The 17,661-nt window shown below is 38.0% G+C and overlaps 1 protein-coding gene across 1 annotated transcript in view; it reads right to left on the bottom strand.

Moving 5' to 3' along the window:
• Positions 1-17,661, bottom strand: part of SCAMP1 (secretory carrier membrane protein 1) — a 46,174-nt gene that overhangs the window by 7,304 nt on the left and 21,209 nt on the right. The window contains exons 5-8 of the mRNA XM_014881406.2: positions 10,822-10,950; positions 4,999-5,158; positions 3,315-3,416; positions 1,415-1,532 (exon numbers count right to left, since the gene is read on the bottom strand). Coding sequence (XP_014736892.1) covers positions 1,415-1,532; positions 3,315-3,416; positions 4,999-5,158; positions 10,822-10,950 — 509 coding nt within the window. The remainder of the gene's footprint in view (positions 1-1,414; positions 1,533-3,314; positions 3,417-4,998; positions 5,159-10,821; positions 10,951-17,661) is intronic.

Below are 17,661 nucleotides of genomic sequence, written 5' to 3'. Positions count from 1 at the left end.
CATGTGTTTGAGAGAACCGAGAGATGAGAACATGAATTTTTTCCCACAAACTTTTGAATTCTTCATTGTCCTGCTGCATGCACAATTTGACTGTGGGAGATACCTATAATTATCTGCAAGTTCATCATGTTTGCTGAAATGTGCGATGTGAATTTTTCTCACAACAGTATTTAGAAACATTTTACTTACTCTGACTGGTTACAAGAGTAAGCTACACACTGATTGAATATTAAAAATTTCAAAATGTCCTAATTTACATTTGCAAAACTAGTGTGATGATCAATAGCTCTGCATAATACCTAGAGGAATAAATAACATGACTTACACTCTTAACAAAACGGCATATAACAAAATAAAAGTCAACAAAAACAGACAAAAAATCCTGATTAACTTCCAATTACCTGAGTATTAAAATTCAAATGGTATTTGTGACTCAGTTAAGTCACAAAAAGGTTGTCAAATAATATTATAAGGATATTTTCATTCCAATGCAGCAGGAAAATTAATGTAACTTTTTTCTCTGTTAAAATGTGACTATTTCTCATCCATAAAGATATACCAAGTCATATATGAATATGCATATTTTTGGGAAGAATCTGGATGCATACAGTAAGAAAAGTGTAAAAACATATTCTGCTATGAGATTTTCTTGCTTGTTTCTTCTCATATACAGTATTTCTACAGAAGACAAGAAAGGACATCTTCAGGCACACACTTAAAATTTCTAGTTTTCTGTAAACAGGACAAAAGTATTTGTGTATGTGTAAAATCTTTAAACCTAACTGTAACTGAGGCTGAATTACTAGAATTCATCATCAGAACTCTCAGTTACATTTATCTCAATGACTTACTAACGCATCAATATCTATACTTAAATCTTCTGTCTGGAAATTCAACAAAGGTAACCACAGAGAAAGAGTTTATTTCTTTGAGTTTTCATGCTCCTGCATCACTAGCTGGCAAAAAATATTTAAAAATAGAGACAGAGAAATAAAAACCCTTTTCTGAGGTGTTGAGCATCTCTCTATTGATTTTAATGTGAATGACTGGGTAAGAACTGAAACTTAGCAATCACTTGAGTCACACTTCTCTGCATCTGATGGACAACTTGGCATCTCCAGCTACAGTCAGTGTCCAGTGCATTCACCTACTCCTTTGTGGTAAGGTCACCTCTCAGGTTCTCTAATTCAGAGCTATCCTTCCCCATTTGCAGAAAATACCTGCATTGTACAAACAGTTTTATGTAATTCCACAACAGTATAAGCAAAACTGTACAGGTGTTAACAGGTAAGGGTCACCTTGAAGAATAAAACTTAATCCCCACTACTTTTTGAAAGAGTACCCTCTCTCAAGACAGAAAGCAAAATCTAAATCAAATGTAGGAAACAAAAGAGGAGAATAATATGTAACTTACCTTTTTAAACATAACTAGTGAGATAACAGCAGATGCTGTGAAAAGTGCAGCTATGATTATCATCATAATGCCAACGGGAATACTCTTATTAAGTCCAGTAAGAGATGAAATCCACCCACTGAAGGACAGAGAAAGAACAGATTTTACTACTACTGCACATGAAGCATTTAACCATTTAACCTAAGATACCCTCACCAAAGAAAACTTTATAATCTCCTGGTTCTAAACCATTTTGAGTATTTTTGAAGAAAAATCATGGGAATTTTACATAAGCATATTTGGGTTCTATGGTATGCTTTTAGAGCTTCATTTCCATTTTTTCACAGAAAATGCAGTGAAACTATATGAAAAACTGCTGTTAATATTATTGTCCTTGAGCAAAATTGTGGAGAAATCAGAGAGCTGCTTCTCAACTTCTTGAGGTTTTTTTGTTATACAGTCATTTCAGATTGATTCAAAACTACTTGAATTCATAAATGAGAAAATATCCCTAAAATATGGTTTCTAACTTCTATAAATACAGAACAGGAAAATATCACACATACACAGCTTCGATGTGAAGATTCATTTAATTTTATCCACACAGCGAGGCTTTCTCAACTGAGGTTAATATAATTTTTTTAAGCAGAGAGATAAAACTGCTATGTAAGTATCTACTTCAGACATTTCCCCATTTTTCAAAACTGAACCACCAACAGACACCAACAGTTTCAGACCTGAAAACTAAAAAAGCAGGTTGCCTTAAGAACAAAATCCCATGCATTAAGATGAAAAAGATTTTTCCAAGTTATTAAAAAACAAAAAAGGCAAAAAATTATGTAAATCCAAACTCTAAAACTTTCCCCTACCTGCTTCACACTGCTTTGATATCCACTATGTCCCACTGTAATCTACCACAAATCCCCAAAATCTGTAATTAGGATTTTCTGATGATCTGGCTACTTTCAATACTCCTTCCCCAAATACGCTTAAATCCACACTTCCCAGACTCGGATGAATAAGCAATAGAGGATCCCAGAGCAAAAGTAATAAAGCAGGATCTTTTCTTATACAACAATTCTAAAAGCAATGCTGTTTTGTCTGCCTTGCGTATATTTTGAGGTTTGGAACAAAAAGCACTGAGAGGGAAGTGTCATTACCCACCTACAGCACTGCCACTCATGACTTTATGTTACTGGCTGGCTACTACAACCTTGCTTTTAGTTAATTCCTTTAGTCAAGGACAATGACTGATTCCCCATAGTTTCTCCTTGTAAAATCTAAATATTAGACCTCAAAGACTCAAATGAAAGATAATATACATACAAGCTTCATATAAAAGCTTATATATTTGCCAACATGTAAAGGAAAGATCAACTTATTACAGAATATGGATGTGACTCAGACAAATTAACTTTTAAAATAATATCAAAGATATACCACTACATTCATCCAAATGCCTTGTTAACTCATTCTACAAATTTTAGCTATGAATTTCTTAATAAGTAGGAAGTATATTAGTATAATTAAAAATACCTAACAATACTAAAAATTTGTGAAGTATATATTATTATGTCTAAATTTTTGCTTTCCTTTACCTTAAATACAGAATAAGTAATAACTCCTTACACCACCAAAACAGAGGTGGTAGTGTATGAAGAAGTAATGGGTTCAAAGTGGTTTAAACTGAAGGATAAAATTTTGACCATCCTAGTAACAGGAGTACCTCACATTCTTTGGATACATTTCACCCACTTCTCCTAGTTGAGTGCACTCCAAAAATGCTTTCTTTTGAGGGTTAAATGTAACATTCCAGTGCACACAAGATTATTGCTTTGAAAACATAGACGGTATTGCAGTTGTTACTTCAAATCTGACTGTCTTACAGACAGTACAACATTATGGCACACAGAACACTCACCAGTTTCCCCATCTTTGAAATCCTGCAGCTTGAAGTACATGTACAGCAAACTGGCAGATATATACAAAGAAGAACACAAAGAACCTGAATGAACTGTCACTCCTGAAAGAGGTGGGAGGAAAAAGATTAAAACAGCCAGAAAAATTATGATTTTTATTCCTACTCTGTAGTACCAATCTACTTTTTTCTGCCTTACCTAGAGGATGAGTACTTTCATTCATTAAGTGATCTGAAGTATCAGCAATTCTGTGTTTTTTTAGAGTGTTTATTTACAAGAGCTGCTGTTTCTTCTTTAATAGAGCAATTTTGCCACCTGCATCTCTAAGAAAGGTGAGAATTGTTCTGTTCAGCCCCAGAGCCTCTTCAACTAACAATTTAAGTTTCTATAAAGAATTCTGTTCCACTTTCAGACTGAAGTTCACAGTGATGGCAAGATGGGAAGAGAATATTTAACTTGTGAAAGGAAATAAAATCTCATATGGAATTACTGAAACACAGGGCACACCAAAATACTGAAACAGCTGTTATTTTAAGTAAAATGTAGAAAAAATATTTGCTGTTTAAATTACTAAAATGCCAGCCTTACAAAGACTGAAAATAAAAAAAAACAAAACAAAACAGCCAAATATAAATGCACAGGCAAAATTTCAATGAAGACTCAACTTACTACTGCTAAAACTATTGACCATATGATATGCTTGCTACTAGAGTTCTTAAGAAAACAGGAATCATTTCGTTAAGTGAAAGAAACAGATTTCACCCCTTAATAGCTCTTCCTGCAGAAGGGAGTTTGTAATTTCTATACAACTAGTTCATTTCAATAACTATTGCATTTTCAGCTGAGCAACTGACTGAAAGTTGAATATGCAAGTAGTAGTTTTCCTTCCTCAACCAACCAATTTTCTCTAAGAAAAGCTGTGGATTTACTAGAAAAGAAATTAAGGTTAAACTATATGATTCCTCAAAGATTTGTGGCTATAGCAATACCTCCTCAGCTAGCAAAAAGAAACACTTCCTGTAGTCTAAGTGTTACTGTTAATTGCAACTTCTGGCCATCAATCTTTTAATGCAAGAATAAGGGTATTTTAACTGAGAACATCCTGAATCACTTCAATGTAAAAAACCCCAAAACTTTAGGAGTACAGGACTTTAAAACTCTACATGCTGATTTTAAGAAAAAGTTTAATTTTGCAGGCAAACACACCATTCTATTCTTAATTACACACTTCATGCTTCTGAAGCCTGCAAAGATTACCAAGACTAGGAAAAATACTAGTTTGTTTACTATATACCTTTTATATATTTTATATATTTTAAGAGTAGCTATTTATGAAGTTCATTCAGGAAGCAGAAAACACTATTTAAGGCACTATTGACTACTAACCTACTCAAATTCTTGGTGTGAAAAGACAGACATTAAATGAGAATGTTCTATGCAACTGTTACCAGCCCTTATTAACTTAAACAAAGTTAAGTATTTCCGACCAGTATTTTGCCTGTGGTAAAAAGGATAAATATTTTTAACGATAGTCCATGATATTACTAACTACTGGCATCTGCAAACACTCTTTGTTTCTAACGAAAGCACTTTAAAGGATTATCATCATGATAATCAAGCAAATTCTGGAATGTTAATGCATTTTGACAAGTCTTTAAATATTCTAAGTCAAGCTGAAGTTGTTACCTGAAAGCTCCATAAAGTGGTCTGTACCAGCAGACAAAAGAACAAGGGGTAAAAAGCAAGAACCAGAGAATACTCAATCCAAAATCAACCCCTCGTGTAGAATCAACGTAAAACCAGGCCAAACATCCAAAGATATTAAGAAACAGTGTCACTGTATGGACTGCAGAAGCAAAAGCAGAATAGTCTTAATTCAGTTATGTTTAAACAATAAATTATTATAACTGCTAAAGTTATATTCAAACTCTTAAACGTTTTAAACATTTAAAGAAAACAGCATTTTAAACAACACATCAGCATGCTGACAATACCAATACCCTCTCAAAGCGTTCTGTAATAAACTTATTTTTATACTTTTCTAAATTTCAGGTAAACCCTGTATTCACAAGTGAGAGCACGCTACATGAAAATGCAAGCACCACCAGCTACCTGGCAATCAAAAATATCCTGTCATAAAAATAAAATACTTCCAAACATTAAGAAAAAAGAGGTTTCTATAGCTGCAATAATTGATTTTTTTCCTACAGAAATAACTGAATACAAATATGAGACTACTGAATAATTTTTGAGAGAAAGGTTAAAAATTACATAAAGTGCATCACAAAATAAGCACTGTACACATTCAAATTTGAAAATAAAAATTTCCAAAATAATCTTCTTCCAACAAAAAGCTCTTTGTTTTCCATAAATCAAACAAAAACACCCCACTTACGAAGAACGTTCCTCAGTAAAACATGGTCTGCAAGCTGTTCTAGATGCTTTAATATATTTTGTATATTCAAATATTTCTTAGAACACTGGTCTTAGAACATCTGCCTTTTTGGTGGTCTCTGGTTAGCTCAACACTACAATTTTCTCATTGGTAGACCTTGCTACACATTAACTATTCAATTTTTAACAGAACATATATTTGAATTATGACTTCACATTTTACTTTAATTAAGTTTACTTCTTAAAACAGAATAAGGCAATATTAACAAACATTACAACAACTACCTTCATGCTATCTGGCACAGAACTTAGTTCTGCTAGACTTCAAAGATGAACATGGATTTCCGTCTTTGTTCAGCAATAACCAGTGATTCAGAAGGGATTTTGCTGCCTCAGAGAATAATTTCTTTCCTTGTGGATCAGGATAAAGTAGGGTGTTTATAACTGCACAAGCTGCTCCTGAGAGCAATGATTTTTGTTTTATTTAAGTTCAGAGCAATAATTTAGGCATTCTACTAGATGGTAAGGATAACAGAAGAGGCAAGATACTAAAGATTCTGAAAAAGAGAATCCTGAAACTCTTTGCTGCTGTCTAATTATGACTTGAGCTCTAAATCAACACAGTGGGAAAAAGCTCTTAAAAGCAAGATGCACAGATCATTGCATGGAAGACTGATGAAACTGAAAACATTTCTTCAGATAAACAGTATTTTCCTGTAAGAGTCGCCAGAATCAAAACACTTTGTTCTTTTTTAAATAAAAGGCATTTATTGCACCTACGTATCTTAGCACTGCTCCAAGGGGTCAGCAAAACAAATAATTTCAGAATTTGTGTGCTTATGCCTCATAAAGCACAAGAAACTATACAAATCCCAGTTTCTGCCTTCCTTTGATAAGTACAAGAAAGGGGTATTCGCTCTTTTTCTATTCAGTACTGGAACACATGGAGACCCCCTATGTTACTAGAAACATTCGAATTCTGGTGGGGCTTGAACTTTTCAAAATTACTTTTTTTTTTTGTAACTGCAACTATAGTAACAGGACAAGTTTTAAAAGAGTACCATCAGTGCAGAAAAGAGTGAAACATCATACCCACTACTGATACTAAAACCAGCAACACAGGGGTCTATTTCACTACTGTAACAGAGAGTCTCAGCTGTACAAAACGAGTATTAGCAAGCTATAGAGGAAGATAGTAGGCCTGACTGCAAATCTCACTTCACTGCACTTGCCCTTCACTCAGCCTGCTTGCTGCAAGGAACAGAGAATGATTTATCCTTTGAGCCAACACCTTCACTGAGGGATCTAGGCAAGTTTAGCTCTTATATGAACAGAAGTGTTTGTAAGTTCAGAGTAACAGTTTTAAGTACTTTCCACCTACTTGCCTCAGCAAATAAACCCATAACACAAGCTATTAGAAAATAATGACCACTTGGGGGCTGAAATCATCTAGGGCTTTGGCAGAAGTTTGCAACATGCCACTTCTGTCTGACAACCTCAAAGTTATAGCAACAGAGTACTCTGTGGTTCAAGAAAGCCTTCTTCTAGTTTGTACACGGAAGAAGCTGAAGCTGAAAAAACAGGCATTCATGCCAGAAAAAGAGTCAAAAATGGGAACTGCATTAGTTTAGTAAATATTAATACTTTAGTTTACTTTTTTTTGGTATAAACTTCCCTGAACAGAAGAATTCTCCTTAGACAGATCTCCTTAGATTGTCTTAATTAACTACACTTTATCATGCATAAATGTCTGAAAGTGAGTTGTAGATAAAGACTACAATTTGTAGATATTTGGCATGTACATTATTGAGATGATTTTGCTATTCCATTTGAGACTGTATGAAAAGAAAGTTTTGTACTAAGTTTAATTTTAGTAATGTTTCATTGATTATATTCTCAGGAAATCTAAGTCCACACAAGGACACGTGACTGTCACCCCGGATTGGAACTGCCTAAAGGCAAATGGGATGCCCACAGAGTGGAGAATTTTGAAGCCACAAGGCAACTCACAAGTGAGGACTGGGCTAGTGAAGTTTGATCACACGTAACCTTAGAGCATCAAGTAGCTTCAGATGTTGTTCAGGCTTTTGTTCCTAGTCTGTTCTGCTTGCTTGGGAGAGACATACCAACATGCCTTACAAAAAAAGAGAAAGATCTTCCAACGGGAAAAACTAGATTCTAAAACAGACTTGGATCACATAACATAAGCATTAAACATAAACATAATCAAGGCTATCTAAAATGTGAAGGTACTTTTTAAAAATTTCCTGATGCTACACACTATAAAACACATAATAATATAAAGTGGACCAACAGTAAATCTGTATGACAGCAACTAGTCAAACCCTGAGAAAACATCACCCACAAAGAAAGGCTGAGTGAACTATGCTAAATAAGGCAAAAGGAGATTACTAATGGGGATAAATATGTCTTCCATAACAACAGCGGATAGAATAGGAAAGATCAAACACAGAAGGGAATAATTAAAATATTATACCAAGGAACACAATTCTAATAGACAGCAACCCATTTAAACAAGCTTGGAAGGAGTTTGTGAAGTGTCTATCATTGGAGGTTCTCAGAGACAGGCAGAACAAATACCTATACAGACTAATGAGATATATATATATATATCTATATACACACCATCTATTATATCCTCAGACAGAGGATGAGATGAAACTCTCCTAAGCAGAAAAAGAAAAAAAAGCTGGCACTTCAGGGTATCATTTTTCTACCAGAATCTCCTCACTTTTTAACTTCAAGTAAGAAATATTCTCTGAAAATCAGTGGTGTTTATTTGACACATACTATCAGCCTGTGGGGAAAGTAGCTAGAAAACATGCTTTTGGACCTGTTTTTTACTGTTAGCACAAGTCAAGAAACATTGTACTTGACACTGGACACAGTAATAGCACAAAAAGATCTAAAAAACAGTGTTGAGTACTAATGAGCTAGGAAAACTGTCATTTTCATGTGCAAGCCCTTAAAGCACAAATGGCCACAAAGCCAAGATAGAACAGAAAAGCTCCAATGGCAACTCTGAAAAGTCATTGCTAATTGATTGTTACAGTTTACAGAAACAGATGAGCATTCAGTCTATTTTAAAAAAAAAGTCTCCCCCCTGCGGAGAAAATGTGCCAAGATAAAACCACAAAACCACATCAAAGAATTAGAAAACCCTGACTTCTGATACGAAAGGAGAAAAGAGGGATGAGTTAATAAATGGGGATACAAACAGAATTTTTTTTTATGAAAGGAAGAGCATATGGACCTTAAATAGGTAAAGAAGTTTCCCCGGAGATACAAAAACCAAGAATGATGATATAAAATTAACACTAATTGTGCAAACACAGAAAACTAAACTATAAAGTTTCTTCCCAGGGCTACTATAAAGGAAAAGGACATTTTATAAAGTGCTGAGAATGCAGTACTAGATTTATCCAAATGCAATTATGTTCACAGAACCCCTAGACCTTACAAGACATAGGAAGTTCTGGAAGAGGAAATAAAATGTAGAGTGCCAAGCTGAAGCAGGTCTACTATGTGATTAAGTACCTCCACAGAGGAAGAGCAGTCAATGAGAAATTAGCCAAACCACACAGATGCAATCCTAGAAAAGAAAAGTCCTAAGAATTGATTCAACAGCCAACCCTGAGGGTTGGAGTTCTATACCCAGTCTTCTTTATCTTTTTTTTTAAACTGTAAAATAGATTTTCTTTTCTGTTATTATGCCCTGTTCCTGCCTCCATGAGAAATATATAAGTCAAAGAGTACTACAGCTAAAGAACAAAGAGTGCAAGAAGACTTGGTTGAAACTTCACTCTATCTACAAGATTAGCGGTCATGTCAGTATAAAAGCACAGTTCCTATATATTTTAAAATAATATAATACTGCTTCTTCCTTTACTTGTTGCCATAAGAAGGGAAATTAAGAACACTGGAATTAATATTCCAATTCTAACTGCCCAACTTCACCTCATATTGGAACATAGGCACTTTCGGAACTCAGTCCTGCAAATGGCCAGAATTGGTAACCATCCTAAAATTCTGAGTATTTCACCTTAGATTTCATATACATCTAAATTACCATCAGCCACTACCATCTAAATTAGCATCAGCTTTATGAGAGCAACCAGTCATATGCTCTATAGTTGCTTATTTGAAGATTAACGATCTAGCAATAACTATAGAAAGCTCTAGATTATGATGAAGTGGAATTGATTTGATTCATTGAGCTGTCTGCTCATTTCATGCATTTCAATTACGTGGTTCAATCACAGCAATAATAGTAACATGTGAAATTATGGAGATTTCCTAACTACATTTTAAGCTATGAAGAAAAGTACAGAAAACATCTAAAATCCACATTTTTGTAGAAGGTTAAAAATATATTAAAGGCATCAAAGTATCTGAATTTTGCAATTTCGTCAAAGTATTTATTAGGCTTTTATCAATCATAGTGGACGAGGCAGAAGAAACAAGTGTGACATCTGGTTTAATCCAGCATTTCCCCATTCAAAACACAGCTTGCCAGTGAGGGCAAAATTAATCCTACAAAGACAGCATACAGCATTCTTTGCCTACAAAAGGTAATTTCAACATGGACTGATTCTTCAGCTAATTGATACTATTTCTTAAAAAAGAGTAAAAGAATATTAAGTCTTTGCTATAGATTAAAATCGTATTAAACTATATATATTAAAGCAAATGGATATTATACATCTTGAACTCAAAAGTCTATTAACACTAACTATGAGATTTATTCCTTAATATAAAAGCTGATTTTAAAAACAGTAAAATTATTTCTAAGTTAATAAATAAGTTAATTTCTAAGTTAATAAACTTCTTTTTACAACTGGAGAAACTTAAACCAGACAACTGCAATAAATTAGAACCCACTTGCCCTAGGATAATCCTCCTTTTTTTCTGTGGAAGCTTTTATGAGGTAATTCAATACTTTTAAAACTGAAGCTAACATAAAATTTTGCTTCAACATTTGGCTTCTGGATTTAAAATAATTTCTCATTACAGATGTCCCAAAAGCCAAAGTAGCAGGTATGTATTACCAAGATTGAATAGGCATTTCATTTTTCTTAAGAAGAAAATACTTACACATCCACAAATAGTACATAATCTTTACCGTCTTCTGGAATTCTACAGGAATGTCTACTGAAAAATCCTGGTAAAAACAAGGACCTACAGGAAAATTCTCAGGAAGAGGTGGCCAGTTATTTTTTCTACCTGCAGAACAGAAAATAAAGAAAAAAAGGTGTTTATAATGTAGTTTCAGTCTCTGTATACTCGAAAGAGATACACATTTGAATTTGTTCCAACTGTTTAATGCATGAGTTTCTGAACTGGATGGATAACTTGGGCACCAAAACCCAAGAGTTTTAAGAGCAATCCTTGACATAAACTTCAGAAATGAAATACAATTAAGTGTAGCCAGGTCAAGGAAAGTACAGTATTTTATCTACACAAAAGACTGAGCAGGCATTGGACATTTCCTAAAAAGTAAGAGAACTTTTCACAAAACAGATATGGACAGAAAAACAACTTCTGAGAATTCCTTGACTTTTAAATGAGTATTTTCCTAACGTCCCACCATACTCATATAGTCTGTGGAACACAAAGATAGGGGACTGAAAAGCATTCTCCATTTTCAGAATCCTCATGTTTTTAGTGTCAAAGTATCTCTAGTTTCCAATATGGTTTCAAAACTTACCTAAAAGGCAGGAAGTCTCAAGAAAGACAGTTACTGAAATGGTCTGCAAGTACCTTTTTCTAATAAGAATATGCCCTACAGCATCACCATATTTTGATACAGTTGTGTGACAGAGTGAGGACATTGCAAAGGACACAGGATCAGACACTTGGATTTCCGGTATGCTTATCTGATTGCAGGGGAGCGTATACATTCTGCTGAACACAAGTCATACCAAGCACAGACTCGGAGATTCAACTGAGACAATCACTGCAACAAACTTTTGCCCATAGCATTTCAAACTCTGGATACAAGAGATATATATGAATCACCATGTGACCAAATCAATTAGTTGAAATAGGAAGCAACACGCTTTTATTAGCTTGAATGCAGTACTGCACAGAACCTGTGCAGAGAAGGCCAAAGGTAATGAGCTAAGGTGACATACCAGCTTGAAGATCTTTCACTGTAGTAAATTAAGACAACATGACAACGGTGTCCTGAATGTGCAGCCAGTATCTTAAGGTAAATGAACGCAAATAGCTAGAGAATTGCAAAAGACCTTGTTCTCCAGTCAAGACCACTCTATGGTGTTTTCAAAGGTGTCCAAATTAGTGCATAGCTCCCTGGGATACAGAAATGTGATACATAGAATAGTTCAAACTTGTGCCAGAGTAGGTTCACAATAGACATCGGGAAGCATTTCTTTACCAAGAAAATGGTCAAACACTAGAATGGGTTTCCTGGAGGAGTGGTCAATGTTCTCAGCCTATCAGTGTTTCAGGGCATATGAACAATGCCCTTAATAACATGCTTTAATTTATTAGTACGAAGAGGGCAGGTAGTTGGACTATATGGCCATTATCAGTCAGGAGAGCAGCAGCAGCAACCAAACTAAGTTTGGGGGTGAGCGTTAGATCAAGCTGTCCAGAGGTTTCTTGAGCTCAGAGACACCTGAGCAGCAGCCCAAAGCCCTATCACGACTCAGAAACTCTCACTAACCAGTCAGGCGGGGAATGAGCATTACCAGGAGCAGAGTGGGAGATTCAATTTGCTTTAGGGAGCACGAGTGACCAGGACATGGTGCATCAAAAAGATGCAGTGTGGCAGTTTGTGCAGCAAGGCGAGTAGGGAGGGTGCTGCAATCTGCAGGTAGGTCCATGCCTCAGGTAAGTGCTAAGTGCTCTAGGTCTCTGCCATAATGGTGGGCACTTGTCTCAGAATCAAAACGAATGTGTCTACTGAGTCATCCCCGAGAAGTCTGACTGATCCATCCACTGAGGGAACCGGAAAGAAAAGAGACATGAGTACAGGTGATAACTTGCAATGGATGCACAGATATATCTCCTGGAGAAAAGGCTTGTACCTGCATGAAATATGCATAGTTTGATGAATTGTTGCAGAAGGTGGACGAATTGCAATAGGCTGTACAGTGTTAAGAGAAGAAAGGGAGATAGAGAAATGGCTTCAAAATCATATGTCTACAATGGACATCATTGAGTGTGAGACACCTTGGATCCTGGTGACCCACAAATACAGAGCTCAAGTCCAACCTCTACCCTCCAACATCCACACCAAAACAGATATGATGCTTTAAAGGCTTTAGATGTCCATTAGCAAGTCCAATAAGGAGCATCTGGACCAGCAGCACACAGTCATTACTGTAAGAAGTAACACTGAGTATTTGCAGTGGTTGAGTCTCTTAGGGTCACTGAGACCCCATCTACCAGCCTGATTGAGAGTCACAAAAGGTAATGCTGCCTAGTAGGGTCTAAAATCCATGATGCTGCCAAGACGGTAGCCCAACTTATCAAGTGCATGGACTACTACCCGCTCCCACTTTCCCACTTGGACACAAATTATACCACAAGCCAAAAAATAGGCAGGATCAAGGAAGACTATAAAGCACTGGCAAGATAAGTGATAAACACTGGTGTCCAAGTCATCTTCTCATCTATCTTCTTGGTCATAGAAACAGGGACAGCTAGAAGCAGCCACACTGTGCAGGTAAACATCTGGCTTCCGGGCAGTCATCAAGGTTTTGGCTTTCATAACAATGGGCTGTGCTTAAATGATTGTAGCCTGTTAGGGAGGAATAGGATCCACCTGTTTAAAAAAGGGCAAGAGAATCTTCGGCAGCATGCTGGCCAATTTGGTGAGCTGGACTTTAGACTACAGGACTCGGGGTGGGGTCAAAAGTGAATGATCTACGGACCCCCACAGATCATTCTATCCTTCTAGGGAGGAGGTCATGTCAACCATGTTCCTTGACTGCTTCTCAAGATGAGAATCACAGGGCTAATGACATCAAGAGTGTTCATGGTTATAATTAATCCTCTTATACTCCATCTAGGAAACCTGGATGCTTGATTACCTCCCTGAAGTGCCTGTACACCAACACACATGGGGAACAAACACGAAGAACTAGAAATCTATGTGTAGTCACAAGGCCATCATGTCATTGCAATTACAGAGCTATGGTAGGATAGTCACATGACTGGAATACTGTCACACATGGCTGTGAATTTTTTAGAAAGAATAGGCGAGAGAGGTGAGGTGGAAGAGTTGTTCTTCATGTAAGAAAGCAACTGGATTCTATCAAGCTCTATTCAGGGGCAGACGAATGAGTTGACAGTTTATGGGCAAGAATTAAGGGACAGGCTAATATGGGTGATACTGTTGTGGGTGCTTACTTATAAGCCACCTGATGAGCAGGAGGAAGTCGATGAGGCTTTCTATGGACAGCTGGCAATAGCCTCATGGTCGTAGGCCCTGGTTCTCCTGAGGACTTCAATGATCCTAGTATTTGTTCTCAGGACAACATGGTCCAGCATACATGGTCCAGGAACTTCCTAAAGATCACTGAAAATAATTTTTGATGCATGCAGTGTAAGAGCCAATGAAGAAAGATGTGTTAATGGATGATTGTCTTGGGGTGATTTTAGGATTATACTCTAGTCCCTAATCATCTGCTTTATTCCCAGAAATGGCTGCTGTAGCTTTAAGATCAATCGGGGGAGAAGTGGGGAGCCTTGGGCTCCTATTTGGGTTTTATTCAAAGCCTCTCTCCAGAGTGTGCACTGCGATGTGCACCAAGACACTACATTCTTACTTTCACTAGATTAGTTTTTGCTAACTTAAGCACTAAGGGTATTTTTCTTCTTTTTCCCTGGCCTGGAGGTTGCAGCAAGAATCCTTTCAGCAGCTTTTTGGTTTCAGCAGCGTTTATAGTAGGAGATCGAATTGCCAAGATAGTGGACCAGCAGGGGGCTGCTCTGAGCCCAAGACCTCGGGAAAAAAGGCTGAGCCAACCAGAGAAAGGAGACCAAAATCCACCAGAAGCAGTGACATCAACACCAGAAGTTCAACAGGCTCCCATCTGTTTTGCCTGACTTGCTGCATGAAGTTCCGTTTTCCCCTTCTCTGAGACAAAAGGGCCAGCTGCCATTTTTTTCCTTCCAAGCCACATGGCCAAGTGGGAACTGGAGGGTAAGGGTCTAAAATTTTAATATCTAGCACTTATTCAACCTTTTATTTTTTTTCTGTGCCTTGTGGACACCATACTTTGTTCACTTTTATCCACTGGTATTCATTTCTCATTGGCAAAAAGGGATTACTGAAGCCCTTCTCTTTAGAGGAAACACTCATTCCATTTTCTCCTAAAATTTGTCTCTAAATTGAGACAACGATCAAACCAGGAGGGACTGGTTGAAGATGTGAAGGCTGAGGCGAGCCTGGGCTATAGCAACCATGAGATGGTAGAACTAAAGATTGCGTGTAGAGGAGGTAAAGCAGCAATCAGGACTAGAACCCTAAACTTCCAGAGAGCTAACTTCAGCCTCTTCAAAGACCTGCTTAGTAGAATCTCATGGGTTAAGGCTCTAGAGGAGAAGGCGGTCCAAAAAGCTGGTCAATATTCACATCACTTCCTCGAGTCCAGTGTATTCCCATGAGCAAGAAATCAGGAAGAGCGGGCAAGAGACTTGCTTGGATAACCACAGAGCTTCTGGTAAATTTCAAACACAAGAACGAAATTTATGGGATGTGGGAAAAGGAGCAGGTCACATTGGAGGACTATAGGAACATCATCAGAGTATGCAGGGATATGACAAGAAAAACACAATTAAGTCTGTCAAATGATATCAAGGACAACAAGCAGAAGCAGAATGTACTTCTAGAAGTACATTAGCAGCAAAAAAGAAAGTAAGGAACATGTGGCGTCACTGCTGAATCAGACAGGTGTCCTGGCGAAGGAAGACAGAGAGAAGGCAGAATTACTGAATGCCTTCTTTCCTTCAGCATTAACTGCTGAGGCCAGCCCTCAGGAATGCCAGACCTTGGGGCAAGGAGAGGTAGGCTGGAGAAAAGAAGACCTCCCCCTGTCATAAAGCGTTTGGTGACAGATCAACTGTGCAGACTTCTAAAACACATAAATCCACAGGTCCTGATGAGATGCACCCACAGGTGCTGAGAGAGCTGCAGATGCTGCAGCTAAGCCACTCTCAACCATCTTTGAAAAATCACAAAAAACAGGAACAGGGCCCGATGACTGAAGGAAAGCCACTGTTACTCTCGTCTTCAAAACTGGCAAGAAGGAGGGGGATCCAGGGAAGTACCAGCCAGTCAGTCTCACCTCCATCCCTGGAAAGGTGATGGAACAGAACATTCATCACCAAGCATGTAAAAGAAAAGAAGGTCATCAGAAGTAGTCAGCACAAATTCCCCAAGGGAAAATCATTCTTGATCAATCCGACAGCCTTCTGTGATGGCAGGGCAGGATAGGTAGATGAAGGGAGAGCAGTGGATGCTGTCTGCCTCCACTTCTGCAAGGCTTTGGACACCATCTCCCATAACATCCTCACAGGTGGGCACAGGAAAAGTGGTTTAGATGAATGGACAGTGGGGTGAACCAAGGACTGGCTGAATGGCAGAGCTCAGAGGGTCAGGATCAGGGCAGTAGAATCCAGCAGTCAGTGGTGTTCCCCAGGGATCAATACTGGATCCAGCCTCACTCACCTTGCTTTTCACTGGCCTGGATGAAAGGATCCAAGGCACTCTCAGCAGGTTTGCTGGTGACACAAACTGGGGGAGTGGCTGATACACCTGAAGGCTCTGCTGCCTTTACCTTGGTAGGCTGGAGAGCTGGAGAGAGAGAACCCTAATGAGGTTCAACAACGGCAAGGGCAGGGTCCTGCAGCTGGGGAGGAATAACCCCAAGTACCAGCACAGGCTGGGGCCGTCTTGGTGGATCTCAAGGTGACAGTGAGCCAGCAGTGAGTCCTTGTGGCCAGGAGGCCCAGTGGGATCCTGGGCTGCACTGGGAAGAGTGTGGCCAGCAGGTCAAGGGAGCTGATCCTCCCCCTCTACTGGGCCCTGGTGAAGTCACACCTGGAGTGCTGCATCCAGTTCTGGGCTCCTCAAGACAAGAGAGACAAGGAACTCCTGGAGAGGGTCCAGTGAAGGGTCACGAAGATGATGAGGGGTCTGGAGCATCTCTCTTACAAAGAGAGACTGAGAGAGCTGGGCCTATTTAGTCTAGAGAAGAGAAGACTGAGAGAGGATCTCATCAATGCATATAAATACCTCAAAGGTGGGTGCCAAGAGGATGATGCCAGACTTTTCAGTGGTGCCCAGATACTGGACAAGAAGCAATGGCAATAAACTGAAACACAAGAAGTCTCACTCAACATGAGAAAGAACTTCTTTACATTGAGAGCACTGGAACGGGCTTTGTGGAGTGTCCCTCTCTGGAGACCTTCAAAACCCACCTGGATGCATTCCTGTTCCTGTATCGCCTGCTCCAGTGACCCTGCCTTGAAGGAGATAATCTCCAGTCCCCTTCCAACTCTATTCTAATCACTATTCTGTGATTCATTGTACGTCCCTTCCAATTGAAAATATTATATTTTATTCTATTCTACAAAATTCCCTGACAACTTGAATTACTCAGGAATTACGCAATTTGGAATTGTAACACTGCATATTCAAAAAAGGACCAGCACATGTGAAAATAAAACAGAACTGTAGCTGAAAGTGAAATTACCAGATAAAGTCAACTTTACACACAGCCGTTTGCTTTGTTAGGTTTTTAGGTTTTGCAGTTTTTTTGAACTTTAGTCTCAAGTTCTTCCTTTTGAAAAGGAATATTCCCATAGATGTACTTGTAGCAAAGTATTTTCAGTTAAGAGGATGTAAATCTTCTCACACTTGTGAAATTGCTGCAAAAAACTGTTGATTTTTCACAGCAC

Source organism: Sturnus vulgaris, chromosome Z (genome assembly GCF_052056855.1).
Source record: "Sturnus vulgaris isolate bStuVul1 chromosome Z, bStuVul1.hap1, whole genome shotgun sequence".
In the NCBI taxonomy this organism is placed as follows: domain Eukaryota; kingdom Metazoa; phylum Chordata; class Aves; order Passeriformes; family Sturnidae; genus Sturnus; species Sturnus vulgaris.
The sequence above is the reverse complement of the archived record's forward strand: the minus strand, read 5'-3'. Positions and strand labels throughout refer to the sequence as shown.